The sequence below is a fragment of the Carettochelys insculpta genome, chromosome 3 (assembly GCF_033958435.1).
Source record: "Carettochelys insculpta isolate YL-2023 chromosome 3, ASM3395843v1, whole genome shotgun sequence".
In the NCBI taxonomy this organism is placed as follows: domain Eukaryota; kingdom Metazoa; phylum Chordata; order Testudines; family Carettochelyidae; genus Carettochelys; species Carettochelys insculpta.
This window is the reverse complement of record NC_134139.1, coordinates 57,487,474-57,513,337: the sequence shown is the minus strand read 5'-3', so window position 1 is coordinate 57,513,337 and position 25,864 is coordinate 57,487,474. Positions and strand designations below refer to the sequence as shown.

General features: G+C 43.7%; 2 protein-coding genes across 3 annotated transcripts in view; both read right to left on the bottom strand.

Annotated features, from left to right (window-relative positions):
• Nucleotides 1-5,188, bottom strand: part of LOC142011080 (uncharacterized) — a 158,819-nt gene extending 153,631 nt beyond the window's left edge. Inside the window, exons 1-2 of the transcript XR_012644960.1 lie at nucleotides 5,028-5,188; nucleotides 4,453-4,530 (exon numbers count right to left, since the gene is read on the bottom strand). The gene's annotated coding sequence lies outside the window, so the exon portion shown is untranslated. The remainder of the gene's footprint in view (nucleotides 1-4,452; nucleotides 4,531-5,027) is intronic.
• A 13,132-nt stretch (nucleotides 5,189-18,320) lies between these two features.
• Nucleotides 18,321-25,864, bottom strand: part of DUSP10 (dual specificity phosphatase 10) — a 36,525-nt gene continuing 28,981 nt past the window's right edge. For both annotated transcript variants that reach the window (XM_074989926.1, XM_074989927.1), the window contains exons 3-4: nucleotides 23,541-23,909; nucleotides 18,321-18,716 (exon numbers count right to left, since the gene is read on the bottom strand). In XM_074989926.1, coding sequence (XP_074846027.1) covers nucleotides 18,451-18,716; nucleotides 23,541-23,909 — 635 coding nt within the window. In that variant the 3' untranslated portion in view covers nucleotides 18,321-18,450. The remainder of the gene's footprint in view (nucleotides 18,717-23,540; nucleotides 23,910-25,864) is intronic.

The following is a 25,864-nucleotide window of genomic DNA, read 5'->3' as shown; positions in this document are numbered from 1 at the left end:
CACAGCAAAAATAGCCTCTTAGTAAGTTCAGGAACAACAGTGCATTTATGGGATGATGTTCTTAGTACAGTTGTGGATTAATGGACTCACTCGATTTAAAACAACAGGCAACCCAAATTTAACCAAATAATGACATCAGTTTTGAAGGAAACATCCCCATTCCTCTAGCCCAGTAACACTCAACCATTAAAGTACTTGGACGTTGCATTGTGATATATGCAAATATGAATTTATTCTCATCGTATACAGCATTGTCCATAGTCAAAGTGCATTGCAGAGATTTATTAGCGCTCAGATAATTACTATTTGTGTATTCTATCACACTCAGCATTAGCTGCTGTTCACACCCATTGCAATGAGACGCAATCCCTGTCCCAAAGAGTGTACAGCATAAGCATGATGAAAGCTTTTTTTCTTTATATTTCGTCTCCCATGCAAGAATCTTAGCACATTTTACCAGTGTTAATGCACCAAGCCTCGAGGCAATAGGTAGCTTCCTACCCTGATTGTGCAGATGAGGAAATTGAGACAAAGAGGTTAAGGCCTGAGTAATGAGCCTAGCTGCATGCCGCTGCAGGGAAACTGTGGGATACAAGGAGGCCACTTATGCAAGCTACCTGCAACACCAGATCCTGTATGGGGCAGGAGCCACTGCAGAACTGTTTCTCTTCCTCCTGAGTAGGTAAGCAGAACTCTGGGTGTGCTCCCACAATGCACTGGGCAGCAAAACTGAGCTGGCACAAAGGAGGAACTAAGCTGCACCGGGAAAAGGTGGGGGGAGGGAGTATGTTCCTGTGCTCCCACAGAGTAGTGCTCTGAGGTTCATGGCTTCATCCCAGCCCTAGCCCTGGGCCAGTGCAGCAATGCACTGTTTACACAGGCGGGATTGCAAGGTTTCAATCCAACACTAAATGACTCGCCGCAAGACACATTGGGATCCAATAGTAACACCAGTATTAGGCTTTAGGAGGCCTCTTTCTTGGGCGTGCCATTATCTTTAGACTACATCACCTGTCAAGCCTTCACTCCACTCTAGAGCCTGTCTCAGCTGCATGTTTGTGAGGTTTGGAAAGGTTTCTGTTATTCTTTATTAGGCTGCCTCTGCATGTCATGCTTCTGGCAGGGATCAGAAAAGTAAGCAGTGACATACCTAGCAAAAGATTGTACTCGTAGGACACAGCATTTTGTTAAAGTGCCCCCTAGAAAGTTGATCTATCTAGACTTCCATCCCAGCTCTGCAGAGATTCAGTGAGTACTTCGTATTTATTTGGGGGTGCTTTTCTAAATCAGCCCTTTGACAGGTCCTTCATCCATGTAATAAATACATCTGAGTATTTCAAATAAACATATCCTTATCTAGCATTAGCTATATGGAGTGACCAGATGTCCTATTTTTAAAGGGACAGTCCCATTTAAGTCCTACAGCAGGTGTCCCTATGCTCTTTTTTTTAAAACAAGTAGACAAGTTGTCCCATATTTTCCTATATCTCTCCTCCCATCTGTACTGGTGGGTCCCTAGGTGAATCGCAAGGCAGGGGGGAGGGAGTAGGGGCCATTCAGAAGCTGACAAGGGGGGTGGAGTGTGAAAGGCTGGTGGCCAGGCACAGCTGAAGCATACAGGGCCAGCTGCTCCTTCTGCTTGCCTGTCAGTCCAGTTCCGGCTGCATACCATCACTGGCTGCGTCCTGCGGTGACTGGTGAGGACAGGCAGGCAGTGGCCGAATGCGTCACCTCTGCTGCCCACCCAGCATCCCTTTCCTTATATTCTTCCCTTCCCGCTGTCTTCTCCTTGCCATGCCTGTTCACCAGCTCCAACCCTGCTGCTCCTATCCCCAGCTCCAAGTGCTGCATGGAGAACCAGCCCTGGTCTGACCATTCAGCTCACCAACAGCCTGTCAGGAAGGTTCCTTCCTTCCCACTCTGCCTCTGGCTGAGCTGGCCAACAGGGAAAGCTCCAGACCTTCTGGCCGGCGATGCCGGGCAGGAGGAGCCAAGCCCTGCATGTGTCAAATCCCTACAATGTGGTGGCTCCGGGAAGTGTCTCCAGCCCCCAGCTGAAGCTATATCCTCTTGGGGCCCTGACCCTGCAGGCCCCCGGGCAGGGTGCTTCTTCACATGCTGTCCTCGGTCTATGTCCTGACCCCAGAGAGTGGAGGACTGCTGTCACCTAGACACCTTCCTCTGCTGAGCCACCTCTCTGGTCAGATCACTGAAACCGTTGCAGGCAGGCTCCCTGTGCCCTGATATTCAATGCCTCCTTAGGGCTTAACTCCTTCCAACCTGCACTCTAGCCAGGGGATCAGAGGTGGCTGAGTTATATTAGTGGACAGCAGCTTGGAGGTGTTCTCTGCCCTTTTACACCACACAGGCAGGAAGGGACAAGCTGCTTCTGGTCACAAGGGGCTGGGAGACAAAAGATCACCTTTAGAAAAAACACAGGCCAGATCATTCCTTACCCCACCCTCCCCTCGTGCCCCACTTTTGCCTGGAAGCAACTCCCATCCCTTCCCTCAAGCATAGCACTAAGAGGCTGCTACTTGCCACATGTGGGTGTGAAGCCCCACAGAAATCCAGGGAGCAACATCCCCTGTAAGCTGTGTGCTTGTGCAGCTGTTTAGGAGAGATTCCAATGCCACCCAGCAGATTCGCAGAGTGCACACAGCTTGGGTTGTTTCTCCTGCCGGTGCACATTCGCAAATGCCTCAGTGCACGTGAGATTTAATCTGCACCTGGATGGAAAAAAATTGACCATGGATGGAAAAGATTAGCGGGAACATTGCTGGGCCTGCAACCCCCTTCCCTCTACAGGTTGCTCTGAGATGATGCAGCACCAGCTTCCAGGAGAGAGAGGTCCATCCCAGAGACCCAGCCAGGCCTGAAGTGTGGCAAGCAGCAAGCACTGGGTCAGGTCAGTCAGTCACTCTCATCATTGTGTTAGAGAGGTGTACAGACACGCGTGTATCACCTCTCCCCAGGCAAATCTTACACATAAGAAAAATAAAAACACTCCAGCTACGTGGCATTTCTTTTTAACAGGGGGTTCTGTCAATTTGATGTTAATTTGAATGTTTGTACTACACAGCTCTAATGGATTACCATTGAATTTGTTTGGCTACGAGCATTTAAACAGGTGTCCCATATTCAGCATAGGGAAATGTGGTCATGCTAGTTATCTTAGGGCCTGAGTTTGAGAACATTTCAACCTAGTTTCCGTTTACTCCTTCACAATTTTACCTTCACAAAATAGACACACAGTGAACGTCTTTTTGATATGTAAGAGTGTTGCATGTCAAATGAGGTTGCTAGACATCTGCATTTATCACGTGTAGCCGCACACTCAGAGTTTACTTCTAAAATTTGACTCTTTTAAAAATATCTTCTATGGCTATCTTGGGCTGGAGTCTGTCTTCTGGTAAAGTTTTGAAGGCAATGAATTTACCAATTCACTTGAGAGGAGCATGAGCCACCCTCCAGTTCACAGGGGTCTCTGTTTTATTTATTAGTGACAATGAATTCCTTTCATAACGCTCAGCATGACTTTAAATTATTCATTATATTCCCCAAATACAAAAGGCTCTGACTCTTGAATATTTGATGTGGCCGATAGTTGTACCTCTAACATGTTTAATGTACAACTTCTCATTCCCAGAAGGGACAGTTTTTTTGACTCCTCAGTTACTTGCCAGTTCTAAAAGGCCTTCCCTGTAGCATCAATAGATTAGTACACAAGAATGCCAAATTCACTCCGTCTTTGTGCTTGTCACTCAAGAAAACCTCAATGAGGTCACACTCTGATTCTAAATTCCACTTACAGAAACAGGGGCAAATAACAATTTTTCAGTGTTGCTGGCAGTGCAGGGAGTTAAAGAAAAGTTCAACTTGACAAACTGTCATTCAGGAATTTGCAGAAAAATTTTAAGTCAAAAAAGTTCATTTTGGGTAAAACAATGAAATATTTCCAGGTATTTTAAACCTTTTTAAAACAAGAATAAAAGGAAATAAAGGGCCTAGATACCCAAAATGGCAGAAGATGCTGAGGCTCAGATCTGAAAGCTTGATGGTTAGGGCCCTCACCTGGGATGAGGGAGACCCACCTTCAAAGCTGTGCTTTGGAACAAGGATTAGAAGGCAGGTCTCCCTCCCTCTCTGTGAGGGCTGGACCCTAACCACCAGGTTTCCCCCTCTCTCCTGGTGAAGCTGTTCTACGTCACATACAGAAATCATCATGGGAAAAAGGACATACAACCTGGCTGCAATTTAAACCCATTACTTATTCTCTTATCCTCAGAGGTTAACAAGAATAATTTTTCTCCTTCCTCCCAGGTAGTTGAAAGCAGTTGTTATGAAATATATTTGATGCCCTGGCAAGGGTGAAACTGACACCCCTTGGTTTACAAGCGCAGTGTGCTAATCGCTGATTTAGAGGGCCACCTAAAGTATATGTCTTCTTACCCTTTTTGTTCTCCGAAATGGTAGAGCCATCTTGGCTGAAATTTTTCAGAACAATTCAGCCTCAGGCAGACACTGAACCTGGAAAGTTTCAGACCAAATGATTACAATTCAGCAAAGTTGTAACCAACTGAAAATAGAGAAATGTCAGGCAACCTTACTGCTAGGCAGCACTATCAGCCCCACTTATAACTAAGAAGAGGCCTCAGTTTTCACACTTTAGTTCAATGTGAAGAGTTAATAGCCTTTGTTTTGAGGCTGTTTGTCCCCCCTTTAGGCTGATGGACTCCCTCCCTCGTAACCCAGCTACATACCTGCTCTCCAAGGCCTGCCATGTTTCCCTAGATATGCTAGTCAGGTTCCTCATCCAGACCCCACAGGCTGTCTCCCTCTCATTTAAGCACAGTATCAAACTTGCTGTCTGTGGGAGAGTATTCTTGGAGGCCCCCAAAGTGGCAAGAGAGCTATGTTCAGTTATTTTTCAGGAAGATGGCTACCTCTGGCACAAGTCTCAGAAAGGCCAATGGCCATTAAACATGCCTTATTATTAGTTGCACGAGACTTTTGTGGTATCTTACCTTTATATAGCACCTTTCTTGCCCAAGTATATATAGGAAGCAATTTGACCACCTCTGGGATGCATCACAGCAGCTGTTTAACAACACACACCAACACAATCGCTATGTAAGATAGGAAGTGAAGAAGAATAAGATATCCAATTGAAATAGCAAGAGGAATTTTAAGTAGGCAGAATGTAATCAATCTGTGTGTGTGCACTACATGCCTGGAGTTCTGCTGAAAATGGGCAGTAGCTTTGAAGTGGCACGGGAGTGGCTAAGAGGAGGAAAATGCTCACAATATTCACTTCTCAATATGATCATGTTCCAGGGGTCCCTTAATCTGATTTTTCCATACTTGACTTTTTATCGCTCTGCTGAAGTGATGGTTCCTGGGCTTTTTTGCATAAAGGTTGTGATTTTCATCTCGGATATATTTAGGCAAAAGTGGTAAGAAAAAAAAGCTGATATTTTGTTCCAAGTGATGGAGGATCCAAGCTGGAAATGTTCTGGGAAAGGGCATTCTCGGCAACGTGGGGCTATTTATTTATGTTCACAGGGCCAGACAGACACATTTTATTATGCTAAAGAAAGTGGGTTTTTTCAAAGGGTGCAGGGGTAGGGAGCATATGGCTGGAGGTAAGCTAGGAAGGGGGTGGTCACTAGCTGTAATGAATTGGGCCCAGGGCACATAAAACTGAGGGGGCTACCTAATGAGGTTTTGCTGATGCTCTAAGGCTATGTCTAGGTTACACACTTCTGGTGGAAGCCCCAAGGCTCCTGCAGTGGCCGACTTCTGTTAGGGACCTTCTGCCAACATTCCAGTCATCCTCATTCCACGAGAAAGAAGGGATGTGCTGGCAGATGGGGTTTTCCTGACATTTGGCCCCATGTAGATGGGCCAAATTTCGGGAAAGCCTCTTCTAACAGAACTGTGGACAGGAGATATGCAAATGCATTACACGGTTTGCATATCTTTTGCCAACAGGTCTCTTCAATCTAGACATAGTGTAAGCATAGGACTACCTATGTAGAAGCAGGCCTCTGGCTTTGGCTGCCTGACCCTCCTGTCTTCAAGGGGAGCAGAAGCTGTGTACAGAATGCAAGGAAAATAGATAAGGAAAAAAGCCTCCATATCCTCAGCAGGAATTAACCCATTCCAGAGGCCTGAATTTACCACTGAAGGACTCAGTCAATGGAAGTTACTTAGATCCAAGCTCTTGTTTAGGTATTCAGAAGCCGCAATAGTGAATCCATCGTTTAATCCATTCTTTTCCTATTGAAGTTATCCTTCTATTTGATTAATTATCCTCTTTCAAATCTCTTGGAATATACAGTAACTTGGCCTCTGCTAGGGGCATTTACAATAGCACTGTGCAGACTTGGAAACATCATTTGGGCTCAGTTTCCCCATTTTTACTATGGGCATAATATCATCTACTTTGGTAATAGTGTCAATGCCCCAAGCACTAAAGCATTCTTGCAACAGAGTAATGTTTTCAAAAAAGCACCTGACAAACATTTAGGCTATAAAATCCTATTGATGAGGCCTGCATGTACAAAGGAAGTCAAACCTTGTGATGCCTAGAATCACAATAAACTTTTATGGGACTAGGGGAAAAAATCACTGATTCACAAAGGCTGAGTCAGACACCTGAGCTCCTAGAGAACAAATGGGGAAGAGAAGTCTTGGAGTGATTCACAAAATGTCAGCACACATGACAGAAAGCTGCTTCAACTAGTCAATGGGAGATACTGACCAAATAAAAGCTGGACCCTTCCCTTGTCTCAGAAACATGCAGCCTAAGTCTGGACTGCAAAGAGGTGCCTAACTCTGCTTGGAATACTCAGCTGCAAATCCTCTCCTGGCATTAGGTACCTACACTGTTTTAGCAAAAAGCTGGGAAGGGATCAGCCACCGGTAGCAGCATAATTTTTCATAACTTTTAGTTGTGTGATTAGGGCACTCACTTGGGATGAGGGAGACCACCAGTCAGAGTCCCTCAGGGAGAAGGGATTTGAACAGAGCTATTGGCCGTCTCTACTCTACACACCAGGCTACAGCATCGTTCTCATGCTTGTACACATGGGCTTGCTCTCTCATGCAGTCCTACTCCACTGACTCTGTCCATCCATCCAGAGGGCAACAGAGGGGAGACCGTGGGCTATTCTCATATAGGGGTCCCTCACTCCAGTGGTTAGAATGATCAGCTACGCTGTGGCAGATCCCTGTACAAATCCCTTCTTACCCGTGGGGGAGTTGGTGGGGAAAGCATCCCCTGGGGAAGTATCCTAACCCTGAGGCTAAAAGTTACGGGGGGTGGGGGTGTCCTCTCCACAGCTGGTCTGCACAAATTTGTATGAGGATCCCAATGTGGTAGGTCCCCTCTGAGCAGGCCTAGGTCCCACAGCCCAACCCAGCCTGCCCCTGGTTCTCGAACCACATTCCTGAGGCAGGAGGATGTGGTGCACATGCTGAGAAGCAGGAATATGGGCGTCCAAAGACCCTCTATTGCAAAAACTTAAGCGCCAAGTGGGTTAGGTGCCCAGGGGGTTCAGCAAGAGTTTTGTGGATCACAGTGATCCGTAAACAGGGACTTAGGTACCTCATCCCTTTTGTCCATCCAGCCCTCAGTCACTTTGGCAAACAGGACTTAGGCTCCCTACACCACTTGAAGAGGGAGGGGGTTCATCCATTACTTGTACTAGTCATTCCCTCCATAGAAGCTGTTACATCACAGAAGTTTTATATGGCTGCCCAGGAGCATCTCAAGACAACAATACAATTATTTCTCAGAATTTTGCCCTCTCTGCTATTTTATGAAACTACACAAAAAGATCCTGTCTATCCACTGTGCAAAATGACAGTCTAGCTCCTAGCGGACAGATGTCTACTTCACCCCAGCCTATACTGTTGGGACCAATATTGGCAGGCTCGGTTGTCTGGCCAAATGCTTGAATGATTAGAGACCAAACTACTCCTTCACCCCCTAGAGGTGAGGGGGTGTGACAGAGGGCTAGCCTTATGCAGCCACAACGCTGCCTGTTCTTGGAGAGCCTGCCAAAGAGCAGTGCTGTTGCTCATCAAAGCAGTGCAAAATTCACCGGAACGGTGCACTCTTCTGCACCACTGTATTCTTCTGAAGGGATACAAGCCTCTACAGGGTCTGTGTAGTCTCAGCCATATAAAGCCAGCTCATTCGAATGGAAATCCCTTTAGGCCCTCTGTAGAAGCTTGCCTTTTCCAAATACGTCGAAAACACAACCTGAAGGCTGAATGCAGGATTGCTGAGATCAGGGCTATTCTGGTGCAGACAAGTTATGTGCTGCTGATAGGGGAGGATTAATGAGCCAGGCTGCTCATCTGTTGCAATTAGAAACAACACAAACTATTTTGGTGCTATTTCTATGCAGAGAACTTGAACTGTTTATCAGACCCTATCCACTTGTAGGTCTGTGTAATCAAGGCTGTGTTAAATATAGAATGACAAACCAGTGGCAACATCATACATGCTGCTCCCGTTTTAGAGCTAAAGATGCAAAGGACTAACACTTGTACAGCAGCAAAAAAGGATTAGCAAGAGGTACTAACAGGATTGTATTGTCACTTAATTGAGGCTAAAATTGCTCTGGCATTTTAGCTGCATTTAGGACAGGAGGATACAATTCAGGCTTTAATCCACCACGGCAATCAAACTGAAGGGCCTCGCTTTACGGGTTTTTATTTGCCAGTCAATACATTATATGCCCAGCTTTTGCCTGCAGCTAGTGACCGACTAATGTAACAATTGGAGATCTGGAAGTTAGGCCTGCTGGGTTCTTTACCTTTTTCTGTCCCTGATTTGCAGTGTGACCTTGGCTAAGTCACTCTGTAAAATGGGAAGAATACTACTCATACATCTTACAAGAATGCCATGAGGTTTCATTGATAAAGCACTTTAAGATACTCAGATGAAAGTTGGCATATAATTGCAAAATAGTATTATTCTTAAAGAAATCCAGCTCTAACTTAAAGCAAATTGAGATTTTTTATTTTTTTTTTAATAAATGTGCCTCTGTAAGAGAGCCTGGTATATTAAGTACTTTATCTGGATTCCTAAGATTAGGTTTCATTTTATAAATATACACATTAACCCTCAATATGTAACTGAAGCAGAAACATACTACAGGGCACTGCTATTTCAATCTTTCATGTATTTTTGGTAATGTGTATGTAGTGTTTGGTATTCCACCTGAGTCTTTTTGACCCTAATCTACTGCTGAAAGATGCCTAGTATGTGTAATTTCCCACAATCAGACAACAACAAGGGATATAAAAATAAAAGCACTAAAAATCAGAAAAGTGAAGCCCAAAAGGATTATGGGTCACATTCTCACCAGTTCGAGCCAACTATAGCTGAGATAACAGCAAAGTCTGACATCTTCTCTTGCATCTATCAGTAGGTGTGGGACAGAAGTGCAAGATCGTCAGTGAAGTCCAGGTTGCCCAGCTGGGTCCACAGTGTCCACTGGATCCCATTTCTTTTCCCTGCTGTTTTCATCTTCATGACCCAGTCTATTACCAGAAGAAATTGCAATGGTGGTAACAAGCAGCCTTGTTGGACACTGGTCTTCACTTGGAAGCTCCTTGTGGACTGTCCTCATGGTGAACTTTGCAGGTCATTCCTTCCTAAGAGTTCTTAATGAAGCTGATTGGTATGCCATAATGCTGGAGCAGCTGCCAGAGGGGCTCCCTGTCTATGCTTTCGAAGGCTCTCTTGTAGTCAATGAAGCTGATGTAAAGTGATTAATTCAATTATGTAGATTGCTCCAATATGATTTATAATGTTGTGAGCTGGTCAATGCATGACCTATTCTGTCGAAATCTGGCTTGCTGGTCTCTCAGTTCTGGGTCCACTGCATTTTTCATTCTTTCCAAGAGAATTCTGTTGAAGATCTTTTGGAGCGCTAAGATCTGGAAAATCATCAAATCGGTAGCACAGAGCCAGTCAGACTTGGTAGCAGGGCACTGGAAGAAATTGAGGTCTTCACATACCTGGACAGCATCATTCGTAAAGAAGGGGGCACCAGTGCTGATGTGAGAGTGAGGACTGGGAAAGCAAGAACAGCTTTTCTTCTCATGAAAAACATCTGGAATTCTAAGCAGATCAGAACTCAAGACTAAGATAGGGTTATTCAACTCCAATTATAAATCAGTCTTACTGTATGGAGCAGAAACTTGGAGAACAACAAAGAGGACTGTTAAAAAAAATCCGGACGTTTTTCAATAACTGCCTCCATAAAATCCTCTGTATCCACTGGCCATACACCATCAACAAACAGGACCTGTGGCAATTGACCTACCAATTTCCTGATGAAGAAGACACCAGGAAGAGAAGATGGCAATGGATTGGACAAACCCACTGAAAACCAACCATCAACATCACAAGGCAAGCTAAGTTGGAACCCACAAGAAAAAAGGAAAAGAGCGTGCCCAAGGAACACCTGGCATAGAGATCTGAAGGCAGCACTAAAGAGACAGGATACACCTGGTCAGAACTGGAAAAGATCGCCCAGGACAGGGAACACTGACAACCATTTGCTTATGGCCTATTTTCCAAGATGTAGGGGTGGAGGAGTCTTACTTTTCTTACTTCTCACCAGTTCATCAATTGAACATGAGTGAAGGCAACATGATTCCATGGGCTGCCCTTGCCATTGTCACTGGAGCGCCATCTCATAAATGACGCTGCAGCCTTAGGGGCTAAAGCCACGTGCCTCTACAGCATGAGCTAAAAGCCAGCTGGCTCTCAGCTAAGACTGTACAGCCAACTTCACTCTCTTTTGTCAGTGGGCTCAGTGCCTGAGGCTACATACTGCTTCAAAAGAAAAGAGCTAAGTTGACTGGAAGCAAAACTAGGAAATCCAGTCATACTATTGAACCTCACCTCATTATCTACCACTTGAAATTAAAAGGCTAGAAAATAGTAGCGGGGGAGGATGATTTGATCTCCAAGAATGGCATATTACCCATGTGGAAGAGAAATGAGTTGGGAAAGATGTAGGATACTAGGACCCATGCTAGCTCTTGACCAAGTGCAACTTCAGACTTACACCTCTGCTTTGACGGGCAACAGACATCTGTGCTAAATTCTCAGCCAGACAGACAATCTTTTACTCCTCAGTTACTACACTAACTGTGTTTTAAATCTTCTCTCCATATTTATTGCTACCCCAAAGGATCCCTGTGCAAAAAGTTAGGAATCTTAACGAAGACTGTGCTAGTAATAGTCCTTGAGGGTAGCCATGTTAGTCTGTAACTTCACAAATAACAATGAATCCTGCGGCACCTAAGAGACTAACAAATTTATTAGGTCATGAGTTTTCATGGGTAAAACCCATTTCATCATATGAAAATGACTCAGGCTGTCAAGAATTTTCCCACAATGAGTTTTTCACCTGATGAAGGCTTTGAAGAACTTATTTGTCCTAATACCAGTTGTCACTGTAACCCCCTACAAAGGGTGGCAATTACCTAAATTCATTATTTATGTTTTGCATTAGTTTTAACTCAACATCATGCTCACAAGTGGCAGACAGCTTTTTCAGCTAGGAGTACTGGAGCATTTGTAAATTGGGTTTAATAAATCAACGATCTTTTAGTCTTTTGCTCACAGCCACATCTTATATTATGTATAAAAACTATTGATGCTAAACATGAAACATTTAAGCAGGATTAATTCTCCCACCAATGAAATGTATCTGATGCTGGGGCAGAATAAAGCAACTATTTAATCAGACATGTATCATACAAACATTTTAAAAGGTTAGGACAAGAATATCACCTACAGTTAAAATTGACACCATGGGCTGCAGGGCAAGGTGGAAAGGGGGCCTGGCTCCACACACCAGAATGCGTGGGGCCAAGAGCAGTAAGCTCTCAGCTTGTTGCGCGTGCGCGCGCGCACACACACACACACACACACACACACACACACACACACACACACACACACACACACACACACACACACACACAGAGAGCGGGAGAGGAGCTGCCACAGCTCTTCAAAAATGGGCCTGGAGCTCCGGCCACTGATGCTGCAAAAGTAGCAGCAGCTGGAGCTCCCTGCCCCTTTGAAACACCAGGACCAGGAGAAACTGCCCCCTTTGCCCTCCCCAGCCCCACCTCTCATCCATGGGGCTGCTCAAGTTCTTGCTGAAAAAAAAAAATAATAATCTATGGCACCTTGAAAAGGCCAAATATGGTCAGCAGCCGAATTTATTACCCAGGCAAACTGCTAGATCTCAAGCAGCTCAATGCGACCTGATGGACAGGGAAATCGGTGCCACAAAAGCTGGGAGAAGAATGCCAGCTGCTGAGTCCCCACTGCAACTTCTAACAGCAGCCTGGGTTTTCCCTGGTGGTCTCCTTCAAACCCTGATTCTGCTTGTGTTCTGGCATCTCACAAGCATTCCCACTCAAGCTAACATTACAACAGAAAGACATCTGAGCTAGCCCAGTGATTGCTTTGAATACACTGGGAGGTTAAGAGTAGCTGTTCCCTGCTTTGGCTACCACTACAAAGCAGCATCAACACTGTCACTCCGGCTGTCTGGCTCAGCCATCTCTGGACATGCGCCAGCGATGTGCTTCCAGAACTGAACCTTCTCCTGCTTCTACTTCAATAGTGTGCATGGCCCGCTCGCACTTTTCCCCACAGAACACAAAGGAAGGGGAGGGAAAGCTAAGATTAAAAATCAAACTCGGTACTTTTGGTTTCCTCCAATTTAGGAAGGGTGGGGACAGGACAGGGAGGGGGGAAAACAGCTGATATAGCCGAAAAAAAAAAATAAATTGCACCCAGTCAGGACTAACACTGAGTCAACATGAGCATCAGACTGTCGTTAGAGGCTGTTCACTGTTTCCCAGCAGTGCTCAAAGTTCAGCAGTACACGGAAAGGGCTCTGATTATTGTCCGCTGGTATCAGGCTGTGCATACGTCACTTGAAATTTGTTTCTCAGTGACCCACACCCAGGTTGCCTTGAGTAGTGGCAGCCACATCATTGGTGGCAGTTCCCCCACAGACAGGCATAGATCAGGAAGGGCTGTGCTTGCTAAATACCTAAAGGTTCACAGTCTCTCCATCTTCCAGTCCTTCTATAGCTCAGTCAAAGAGGGTATTTTACTTCTCAGAACTCTGGATTCCTTCTCTGTTACGAAGAGGAATATTTTTTTATTTGTACACAAGTCAGATCATACAAAAGGCAATAAGATTTACACCAACGCATTCACAGGCTGTTTCTTTGATAACCTCCCCTCCCCTCTACCACAGGTCATGGCTTAAATTGATCACTGCAGAGTATTTTTTCCACAGTTCTTTCATATATCTTCCTGATGCTAGGTACAACCACTTATGAATGAGGTCTTCACCACACTTCTCGCAGTTGCTTTATGCTAAAATATTCGTAGTCCATATTGATCACATTAACACAAAGGAAAACTTTATCCAAAATTTCTCCTTTTACAGCCATGTCAACCACACATTTGTGAAAGCTGAGGTAGCAGAGACTCACTGAAAACAATCCACTACAGTAAGAGGCAGACTTGGCTCTATTTCTCGGTGGGTGCGAGGAAGAAAGATGCGCAGGCTAATCAGTGCTGCTGCATAACATGTCTTACACTCCACAAACTTTGGTACTGGTCACAGGCTGGCCTTGATCCCTGACCCCCAGAAGAGGTGAGGCTGGGGGCTACACCAAGAGGCAAAGCGTATGAGCGTGGAAGAGAAATGCTCTGCAGAGGAGACACAGATTTTTGCAACATAGATTGAGCATGTGCCGCAGTGTGTGTGTGGGTGGGGGGGGCGGCGCACAGACTGGGTATGTGCGACAATGAAACAGAGTGTGTGTGCTGGCTACTGCTAGGTAAATTTCTGAGAGAAGCCACCCTCAGCCTTTTAAATGGAAAAAAGAAAAATTGGTCCTGTTTTGTCATCTTCCCCATCTGCATGCCGAGTTACTTACCCTCCAAGCTTCAGACTGGAGCAGCTCCACTGTGTCTCTCTCCTTCCCTGACCCCTGCTTTGCAGAGATGGGGTACAGGAGCAGGGGAACACCATGACTTCAGCACTATCCCCTCTCCTTTCCCTGTCTGCACAGCTAGCAGGAGGCTCATCGGAGTAATTCACCTGCAGATGGAGCACGGTGAGGGAGGGGCTGCTGAACACATGCTGCTGGCTGTAAGTATGGACTCTCTGCTAATGAGCTGGGCAGCCTGAAGAGAAATGCTTGGTGGGCTGGATCCAGCCCATGAGCGTGATTCTGCCCACCCCTGCAATAAATGTAGTCACATCACCAAACAGGATGACGCCCACAGGGGAGGGAGGAAAAAAAGAGAAGGTTGTGAGATCTAGGATCTGCCAGTCAGAGCCCTACCACATCTAAGAGATACTGCTTACTCCCCTACATAGGTGCACTCCCCTCAATGGAGTTGCTCCTGTCCAGCCCATCACTGAGCATGGCTGCAGGAAGATGGTAAAAGAGTCATTCTTAGCATGGTATGAGTGTATTCCTGTCGCGGCAGTAGTGCTAGTTATTTATCTGGGAAGTCAACCTTCTCTAATCAAACTGTACCCTGGTTTACTTAATCTTGTCATTTGTTGTGCTGGTGGGAGTATGGGCAAGAAAACCAAATGATTCCCGTTGGACAGGTGTGGGAGAGGAGACAAACTTGGGGACAGTGGCCCATGGCCTTGAACTTAATCACCTGGTCACAGTGCTGATAAGCTGCCACTCCCTGCTTAGTTAACTCCTAACGCCACCCTCTCCTGATCTGCTCCCTCCATGCCACCAAAGGCACATCTGTGTGTGTACTAACATACCGTAGTGACTACAGCCAAGCTGAGAAAGAACATGCTGGGGGAAAAAAAAAAAAATAGTTTTACTTGAATGGCATCAGCTACCAAGGAACAAGCTGAGATTAGACTTAGTTCACTTGTAACCTAGTGCAGCTACTACCTTATGTCTCCTGGTGGAGAGACAAGTGAAAGCCCAGAAAATTAACCTTCTACTTACTGGTGAAATTTTCACCTTCCTCAACCACAGAGCTGAAAGCATTTACATTCCTTCCTGCAACAGTAGCAATGAGCATACAGAGCAAGGAAAGCCAATCCCGAGCTAAACATCTCTGGTGCAACAAAGGCAGAGAAATTTTATCAGCTGTCCTCAGCAAAATCTGATATATACTTTGTAAAATAATGTATATACTCCATCACATTCTGGGTAGCAGAGGCTGGTAACTGCTGCCGTTCTTTGGCAAGGGCCAGGAACTGGTAAGCGCACCAGAAAGCCTCATGCTTACCTGTTAACATCTCTAACTTGAATCTTGTTCAAAGCAGCACAGACTGGTTAGCATGGGATTTGGTATAACCTTCCACATCTTCTACCAGCATAGCTGACTTGTGTCAGACTTTTAGAGATTTAAATGAAGTCATTCAGTATTCAGCCAAAAGGCTACAGAGAAAGTAAATAGCAATTTTGAACCTTACACATACAGGTAGGGAAGACTGTGTATTTATAATAACCATATGACATGTTCACAAGCTTACTGTGAAGAATAATCTATAATGTTAGATTTGGGTTTTCACTCTCCTGTTCCATGGGCTGATTTGAGCTGGCTTTCAAGGCTGCTGTGATTTTGGAAGATGCTTCAAATTTTGTGACTCATGGTGAACTGCAGCCACAAGCAGATTTTTTTATACCAACTGATTTGTGCCTGCAAATATGTAGTATGACAGCAGCTAAGCTTTATTCGGGACACAAAGAAATTCACCAGTAAAAAGACAGCTCATCACTGAAAGTAAAGTTCAAATACAAAGAAGAAAATGCAAGCGGTCCTCCTTATGAAGGAACCTTCTTTCCTTAATACCACCCAAAGACAAACACACTGCTTCACTTTCAGCAGAGTGCTCTCTCTGTTAAAAGTTACATTTCATTGGTCCCAAGAGTGACCACTGTGGATGGGTTTCACTGCACAAGGAACATTCATTAAGGAGGATGAAGTGGAACAAAGACTAACGTGTTCAGAGAAAGGAGGAAAAAAAAATTTCAATTCTAGTAGAAAAATAATTTAATAAAGGGATAAGCTTCAAGAAAATATTTGTATAGTAACAACATTTTTAAGCAAAAAGTCCACAAAAATATACATGTCTAATGACTTTATACATAAGTTTTGCTGATGCGCCCTGTTTTAATTTAATTCAGTCCATGTAGATTTTGATTTGCGAGGCACTGCCACCGCTACCAGACTTCCAAGAATATTTCAAATTTGCACATATCAGAAGACATTTTTTTCCTAATCATTTTAGGATCATACAAACATACTTTGGGCTGGCAACAGTCCACAAGGAGACCAGGTTACACTCCATCATTAGAAGAAGAACAAAAAAAAAAAAAAAAAAAAAAACCACACACACACACACACACACACACACCACACACAGACCTTTTAAGAAAAAGTATAACCCCTCTAATGAAATAAATTAGTGCTAGAACATTCAGCCCACTCTGCACCCCACACTTCTACACTGTGGCCAAGAAACAAGAAGGTCAGTGTGGAAGAAGAGAGGACCAGTGTTCCTCCTAATTTTTTCCAATACACAGGCAGAATGTGCCCCGAGGCATGTGCACCACAGTAGCCACCCACAGTGTTTCTGTGAATGCTCTGCTAGTCAGCTGGACAGCACCTGAATCTCTCCTGGGTAGCCGCCCACACGCTCAGCTTACAGGGAACACTGGAGAAGACACATAAGCGGCAAAATGGGAAATCAACTCAACATGGATTTTGAATGGTGAGATTAGAGCCCACTCCCTTGCAGAGGACAGTGCATAACACAGAAGATAATCAACTGAGGCTGGGTGCATGGGGTGGGGGGAGGGAGGGGAGAGAAAACAGTGGAACAGGGATTTGATTCTACTGTTTCCCAAATGAGTGCCTTGCTACCAAACTGCAGAGGCAACAGCTCTAGTTCAGTGGGTCTCAAACTTCCAGGACTTCCTTTTAACTACAAAAATTATTGTGGTCCCCACTCCTGGGGCCATAAAGACAGAGCGCTGCCATCTCCTGATCGGGGAAGAGTCAAAGCTGAAGCCCCAGGGCTTCTGCCCAGAGTCGGGGGCATGAAACCTTAGCTTTGTGTGGTAAAGTTTGGGCTTGAGCAGTGGAGCTTGGGTTTCAAAACTTGCTGGCCCTAGGGCAAAAACCAGCTTGTGACCCCATTAAACTGGTGTCCCACTCAGAGTCTGAGAACCCCAGTTCTAGTTCATCTAGACCGCCCAGCAGCTTGATTTAAAAAAAAGAATGTGGGGCAGGAAAAGGAGAAATAAAAAACAGGAGAGGCTAGGGATACCTGATGCATCCAATTCAGTTCTGTAATGCAAAGAGCCCCAGACCACATAAAGCAAATGAAAAGTTTGTGATAGAAATAAAAAGTCACACAATTTCCAAAAGAATTTTTCATTTTTATAAATCAAATTTTACATAGACAGAAACACACCAATATTTTGTGCGAAAAATATCTTAAATAAACTTTGCTTGTCCTTGATTTTGTACATTCTGATATACATATGTAACAAGGTTTATGGCACTGTAGCCAGAACCCAAGGAAATTAATAAAAAGGAAAATAAAATTGCTTTTGTTTATTCCTTCTGAATCAAACTGGCTGCTGTCACACTTTAAAAATTTTTTATTATTAGGCAGCCAGCTGTAATCAGTTTGCACTCTCAAAATAAACCTCAAATTATTATTGCACAAGAAGCCAGTGAAGGCATATGGCATAGAATGGTCAAAGTCCCTTGCTGTTAAAACCTCTTTACACCCAAAAATAGAAAAATAGAACCAGAACATGAAACACGCCAAATAAGGGTTTTAAGTTTCTGTCAGGAGTGTGAAAAAATGCCTTACAGACATTTTAAGCTGCTCTGATCTTCATTGCACCTGTGAGCATTTTGCTTCATCTTTAGCAAAGCTTTTACAGAATCAAGGCCTAAATGCTTCAGGGAAAAAATAAAGTCTTCTCTGCTTTGTTTTGGCTGTTTGTATGTTGTTTAGACAGCACTTTAAGTCTATGAACCTGCACAGACTACATAGCCATAAAGTCTACAAGTGGCTAAAAAGAAATAAAGAAGCACAGTTTTGTTTTTCCTGTGTGTTGGGTATAAAAAAAAAAAAAAAAATCTTCATTTTATTTGAAGGCCTCCCTGCTTTACAAGTTTTTAGGAAGGGAATCTCAATGGTATTCCACCAAAGTAAAGTTCTTGGGATTTGTTTAAAAAAAAAAAAAAACTTACCCCCCACCCCCCCAAAAAAAAAAAGCTTTAACAAAGCACAATTCTTCCCACCTCAAAGATCAAATGAAGACTATGATAAACCCTTCATTATATGCCACCTCTTAAGTTCACTTTCACACTACAGTTTCTACCCCGATCAGCTTTGGTGTGAGAATTCGTGGTGTAACTCCATTATTTAGATCTTCTTCAAACTCCAGTAACTGCCCCATAAAGTTAAGATTAGGAGAAATGATTGGTCGTTTGCCTTTGACAAATTTATATGCATCCGTCATGGTCATCCGCGTGTGCTTCATTAAGTAAGCTATGACGATAGTGGCAGAGCGTGACACACCAGCCTGGCAGTGAATAAGGAGGCCTTTTCCACACTGGTGAGCTTCCTCTGAAAATAGAACAAAAGACAGAAGTTCTAATTGTTGCTGGAAAGAAGAGGGAGTGTTTTGTTTTTAACGGGGGGCGGGGGGGGGGAAATCAGAGCATCTCAATGAAATTTACAAATAACTGGAAGAAAAAGGGTCAGTGAAAACCCCCCTCATTTAGGTTACACACACACACACACACACACACACACACACACACACCCCCTCGCAAGATTTTAAAAACAGCAGAAAAATCAACTGGACTGTAAAGTCTTACTTTCCGCTGCACTTTTGGCTGAGGTAAATAAAGTCCATTTCCTAGCTCAATTGCTCTTACATGGGCACAATATTGCAGTGGTTGTGCTGCAGGCACTGCAGGGGAATATTTATTCAACAAGTAGCATGATCTTTAGTCAAGGCATAGCGCTAGGAAGCAGGAGAGTTGGAGTTCTACTTCCTTTCAAGGATCCCTGTTCAAATGAGGACACCCAGAAGTTAAAACCACCTCCCATAATGGTGTTACAAAGCTCACACTCACTACTCATTGTAAGGTACTTGGAAACAATCTAGTCTCAAAAAGATTTCTACTGCTCCAGGATGAACTTGAGCCTGACATTCTTTCACAATCTCTGCAAAAAGAGCAAGCTGTAAATTATTTGCCCAGGTTACTCGGTTTCCTGGCAGTCAGGAAAAGAACCTCAATATTCTGCCCCAATATTCTGACACCTTCCCTCCCCATGGTCCTTCCTAAATATGGACAAGAAAAAAAAAAGAGTGGTATGCTCCAACTTCCCCTTCAGCTCCCAGCTTGCTTTTAATCACCTTTAGCAGTGTAGAGAAAGGTGGTTAGGACAAATGCTACACCCAGTCTGAGCTCTAAGCATTAAGCCAAAAGATTTGTGTTTCTTTGATGTAAGCACAACATCTGAGTGGGTAGTGTTTGGGAGGAGAGTCTTTGGAAGAAGCCCTCCCCTCCACCCCAATCACTACACCACCATCTGCTCCCCCCTTCAGGCTGAACATTTTTGGAGTAACAAATCCCTAAAGCAATGGAACCTTGAAAGACTCTCTGAACACGTGGTGGGTGTCTTTCACCCAACAATTTACAAACCATGTTCCTGATCTTTACATGGGTTAGAGCAAAAAGGTAACAGATAAGTGAATAAAGAAATATCAAAAACAGGGCTTTTATTCTGACACTATAAATCAGACTAAGCTCCCCTAGGAGAATTTTTTGCCAGTTACATTTTGAGGAAGTAAAAGCTGGAGTTTTGTAACTGCGTGAACTCTCGGTGCCTCTTTCCAGCAAGATTCTGACCTCATACTCTAGGACTTCAGCCTTCAAACCCGCAGATTGACTAATTTATTGTAAAATACACAGATTAAGATTTTTCCAAACTCAATTCACACACACACACACACACACACACACACACACACACAGGTTGTTTACAGTAAGTGTAACTAATTGATAAGATATAGCTGTTTATTAAATAAAACATGCAGGCCCTCAAGCTGCAATTATTCAAAAAGGAAAGTAAAATACAGATTTAGGAAACACTTTCTACAAGCCTGTCCAGTGAGAGGCCTTCTTGCACTTGGCTCAGGAAATAAGACATGCAGTTTGTGAATGATTTCAATGGGGCCTAATCCTGCACTTGATAGGAATGCTGACTCTAGCACCTTCTCAAGGAGGTGTGTGGAATTTAATAATGTCCTCACATAAACCAAGCCTGGCTGTACCTTCCAGTCTGTAAGAATTAGCATAATAAGGTTGGCCTGGTTTCATGACCCAGCTCACCTTTTTGTAACTCAAACAATATCAAACAAGGACTTCCTCCTTCCCATGTTCCCCTGCTCACCTTCCAGTGAGGTCATTTTAGCTCTTCCTCTCCATTTGTAATCCAGGTTTAGCAAAGCTAATTTAGCACAAGCTAGAGGTTACTAGAATGTAATTGGTTCCATAGGACCAATGCTGTGCAGCCAAGTACTCAAGGGAGACAGCTACATTTCAATATCCTCAAAACTACTGCTACTTCTTGCAGAGCTGAGACTAGAGCAGCAACCATAGGAGGCATTTTAAACCAGTGAAACATGATTGAAGAACAACCACCACCACCCTGAGCAATGCTAGTGAAGGATCTCACAAAACTTAGCAAGAGCCGAGCTGTTAACCTTAATGTGCCCTAGCTGAATTCCAACACAGTTATAATTACTGTCTGTCTACTTATTTATATTAATAGTCAGAATGATGTAAACATTACTGGAGAATCTTGGTGCACTGGCACAATTAAAAAAAATACATGTGGATTGGGCAGAGTTTGAGGAAACCCATTCACCACAGGACCATGAAATTAGGTTCCCCCACCACCAAAAGAAATCTGATCTCGTGTGTGGTTTTACCCTATACGATACAGACTGCATGGAGGAGACCAAGATTTCTCACATTCGAGTCCTGAACCAATAGGAATCACAAAGCTAATTTTGGGGGAGTTGCACCCATTGCCACCCTTTCTTCTAAGCTGCTTTTAGAGCAGGAGACTGGAGAGCAGCGGCTATTGGCAAGGCAGTACCTCAGAAGGCAGCACCCTGCCAGCAGCAGTGCAGAAGTATGGGCGCCATTACCATGGCACAAAAAAAAACGTCCTTTTGGGGTCAGGATCCTATAATTACAACACTAAATTTTCAGATTTAAAGTAGCTGAAATCCTGAAGTTTACAAATGTTTGAAATCCTAAGACATTGGCCAAAATGGACCTTGAATTCTATAGGGTCCTTGCTACAAAGACTCAGATCTTCTGAAAGTACAGAGGGATGAGCTAGCAGAACCAAGTGCAGGACTGAGAACATTAACTAACAATGCTGCCATGTGCACCGAAGGGGTGTGTCTGCTACACCTTGGCCAGAGTGACTGGCAGGTGGATCAGCCTAGCCCGGGTGCAAGCCTCCACCCTGAAAAGCACTGCCACAATTACTGCATGCTCACTGGTCCTATGCTTCTTCAGGTGTCACACCAGGGCTCCAGGAGGCATATACCCTGGCTCTCTGTGCTGCAGTTAGCAGAGGCATTCTAGGATTTTATTACCAAGGTGACTTGCAGATGAATTTGTCTGTTCTAGGCATATGGGGAGCAGACTGGAAGATTATCGGCAGCACTCAAGGGACTGAGTCTCTACCCCTGGTGGGGTGGGGGGGGAAAATGTGTAGGCCTTTGAATACATTCACTGGCTTTAGGGTATATTTATATTGCGGCTGGGAATAAGTCTCAGCTCCGGTAGATGGACATGACCTAGCTCTACTCAAGCTAGCAGAGTTTAAGTAGTAACATACACATATGCAACATAGCCCAGGTCATCGCCAGGTGTAAAAACCTGCCCAACCCCTCTAGGCACATACTTAAGAAGCTAGCTAGGAGGTTATTTTTACAATGCTAACACTAGCAAAGCTAGCAAGTCTGTTTACCCAAGCTAAGCAGCACATTTGCAGTAACACATGTGGATGGCCCTTTATGAAAGCAGGCCCTCTGCTCTAAACCCTATCCGCAGCCCTACAAGAATGAGGCGAAGCTACATGAGAATTGGTAAAGCACTTTGAGCAAGGTCTGCCACAGGGAAAAAGAAAAAAGGACCAATTGTTAAAAATCACTGAGATGCAACAGGCCAGGAACAGAGTCTTTAAAGGAACAGAGCAGAAAAATAATAAATACAGGGCGATGTGGGGTCTTCCTCCTCCATGAGTGCACCTAGTAAGCATGCTTAATTTAATATTTTTATGGAGCCTTCATTCTTCATGATTTAGGCAGCAATGAAAATAGACGAAAGATCTTAGTTCATTACTTTAATTTATTTTAACCTAATCATATGTACAATCTTGAAGTTGACTGCTACAAATTATAATTCATCCCTATTCATCCCAAAACAAACTTACCCTGGTAGGGCTTCAAACACACTAGGGTTATGTCTACACTAGAAACATCTGTCTACATAAGCTACTGTCGGACGAGATGTTCTGACAAAACTTCCGTCAACTGATTGTGTCTACACATAACAGCAGATCGATCTTTTGAGCCGCTCTGTCAACAAAAGCCACCCCCACCCTCCCCAGAGCATTTACACAGCTTTTTTGCCAACAGAAAAATGCATTGTGTGTGTAGATCCTCTGCGAGTTTTGTCAACAAAACTCTAGTGAAGACATAGCCTAGGTGTGGGGCTCCCAGGTGCCATATTTTCCATTAGTACAAAGGTATGGAGCAGAGCACGAAATGGACAGAAAATGGAGCTACTCTAGCCACTCTCCTGGTCAGCACTCAGTCAGATTGGCATGACAGTGCATTGGGAAAGGTTAGGAAAATTGTCACCTCTTAAGATTGCATAATTACAAGTCTTTATATGTTTAAAGCCTCTGCTCCTGGGAGCTGTATGGTTAGGAAAGACTTTCATATTTTTAAAAGGGGTGTAAGTTTCTAGCCCTCTTGGGTATTAAGAAAACTGGAAAATGTGAACACTTTCAAAACCTCAATCCAGGAGGCAAATACATTTTAAAAATTTAAAAAAAAAAAAAAAAGTCTGACTTTTCAAAAATCATGAGATTAGTTTTAGAGGCATGCCTCATTGCTCGGGGTTTGGCAACATTACCGCAGTGTATGGATAAAGAGAACTTCACACCTGACTTTAAGAGGGGACTTAGTTTCGAAGCCAGTAGTTCTCTGCACATTTTCAGCATTTCTTCCCACAAATTAGGTCTTAAGTGCTTTGAGCTGACAGCGTAGCATTAAGTTCATTCATTCAGGGTTTTCAGAACACGCACCAAAGTTTATAACAGGAGTAATTGCCAGGGAAAGATAATTACCAATGAATTCAAAGGCCTCTTCGAAGTACTGCCTGAGATTCTGCTTGTTGCTGTCAGTAGCAGGGAGCCGCTTATAGTTGAACAAGCCTTTCTCGTAATGGTAGAGGGGGAGGTGAGTGGTCACGTTGATTACATAGCCTATGTTCATCCTCTGCATCGTCTCCAAGTCCTGAGCATCGTGCTCATTTCCGAGGAAGAGAAAGGGCAAGATGGGGGTTAGCTCAGCATTCTCTATGTCTGGAGTGGTGGGGATGGACTGAGGTAGTGTGGCTGGTACCGCAGATGCACCTCCTCCTTCTGGGCACTCCTGAAGTTGGAGGGAGTTATCACAGAGGTTTTCATGGTTCTGTTTAAAACTGCTGAGTCCACCTGAGAAAAGTAGAGAGAAAAGGACTGAGTATTTGAGCAGAGATTTACGCTGGAGATAGCTAAGGAATCTACTGCTTATAATCAAAGAAATATATTTCTTCAGCTCAATGTCTAAGTATTTGCATCCTCAGAACAGGTTTTAAACAACATATTCTCAGAGGGGTAGCCAAGTTAGTCTGTATCTTCCACAGCAACAACAAGTCTGCATGCATCTGATGAAGCGGGTCTTTGCCCATGAAAGCTTATGCTCCAAAATATCTGTTCGTCTACAAGGTGCCACAGGACGTCTTGTTTTTGAACAACATATTAGTAAGAGTGCTTGAACCCCCATCAGTGCTCATGCTTATATTTCTGCTGCCACCAATGAAGATGTACAATTGGTAACACATCCCAAATACAGATTTACAAGAAGTACAGACAAGGTAAACCAGGAAATAAGTTAAACATGGTTTCCATGCAACATATCAGTACGCAATCAGACCCCATGTGGCTCAAACCTCAAATTCCATAGGATGATCGAAAGTTGTTTCTTTTACTAAAACTGTACATTTTAATCACTTTGCTTTAAACTGCAGGATAGAAGGGTTACACATTCAAGTGTTAATATTCAAAGTCTTAACTTTAAATTGGTCCAAGGCTGCCACTGATCTGCTCAGTGGAAGCAGCCCAGTACAACATTTTCAAGAAGAAAAATGTCAACAAATGGAAGAGCTACTCCATTAGTACTTCACATCAGGCAAAAGAATTTTAAGCTGGGGCGGGGGGGGGGGGGGGGCGGGGAGAGAGAGACAGAGGGAGAAAGCTTGTTCCACATAAAACTATCACAATCAAGGTGTACACTTCATAATGACCCATTTTTCTGCCTTAAGTATATGCAAAATATTCAACAATGGTTTATTCCTTTTAGGATATTAATAATGATGAGGAAGTGGCTCAGAAAAAAAAAAAAAAACAGTTTAAATTTGTATTTCCCTGTATATCCTATTACAACTTGGGATTTTAATGCAGAGTTTTGCTTAAGTGAGTGGCACCACAAAAAACTCTAGATGAAAAGCAGAATCATTTTTAAAAAAGTCTTTCTACACCTCATTCTGTGATGACATCAGCTCCAGGCTCCCCACCTGCCTGGTTTCCATAGCAATTACACAAAGGCATACAATGACATCAGTTGGCATGACATCAGCTCTTTGAGTGCAAACAATACTAGAAGAACTACTTTGTTTAAGGCCTTTGGTACAACTGCATTCTTGGGAGTCAATGATGTAATGCTAACAGGTGGCTTGGGACCGCCTTTGGCCTAACTAGGGGGTAATGATGTGGGGTGGAGGTGGGGGGAGGGGGGAAGAGAGAGAGGGAGAAAAGATAATCTTACATGTATACAGAAGGGTTGTGTGTTTATTGTTTCACTAAGGCCATGTGGAATAACATGCAGCCAATATTTGGAAACAAACAAATCACAATGTCTGGATTCAAATACTCTTAGTTAAATCTAAGCCAAAAAATTCAGAGATGGATATAAAAAAACGGTTAGCAGGAAGAACTGCGCCAACCAAAATAAATGCTTAAGAATCATCATCTTCTTGCTAATGAAACTTAAAAATAAAAGTATTTGTCTGCTAAGTACATATAAAATAATTTGGTAATTCACTGCTAGTAGAAGACTTTAAAGTACAGAAACCCAAACACACTGTCATATTGACAGGCTTTGTTCTTCATTTGCTGATAAGTACCTTATTTTGTCTATGCCCTTCAACAGTGTTGGGCAGTAAGACCTCTAATGTTAAAAAACCTTCAACTCCTACATTACCTTCAGGCGTTTAAAAAACGCTTTGTTCTAACAGTTCCAGGACAAAAACTGTGCAAAGCAAAACCGACATGTAAGAGTCCTGCTAGAGGCTATCTGGAGAGATGAAGTGGATGAAAGAAAAGGGGGAAGTAAGCACGGTTTTAGTTGT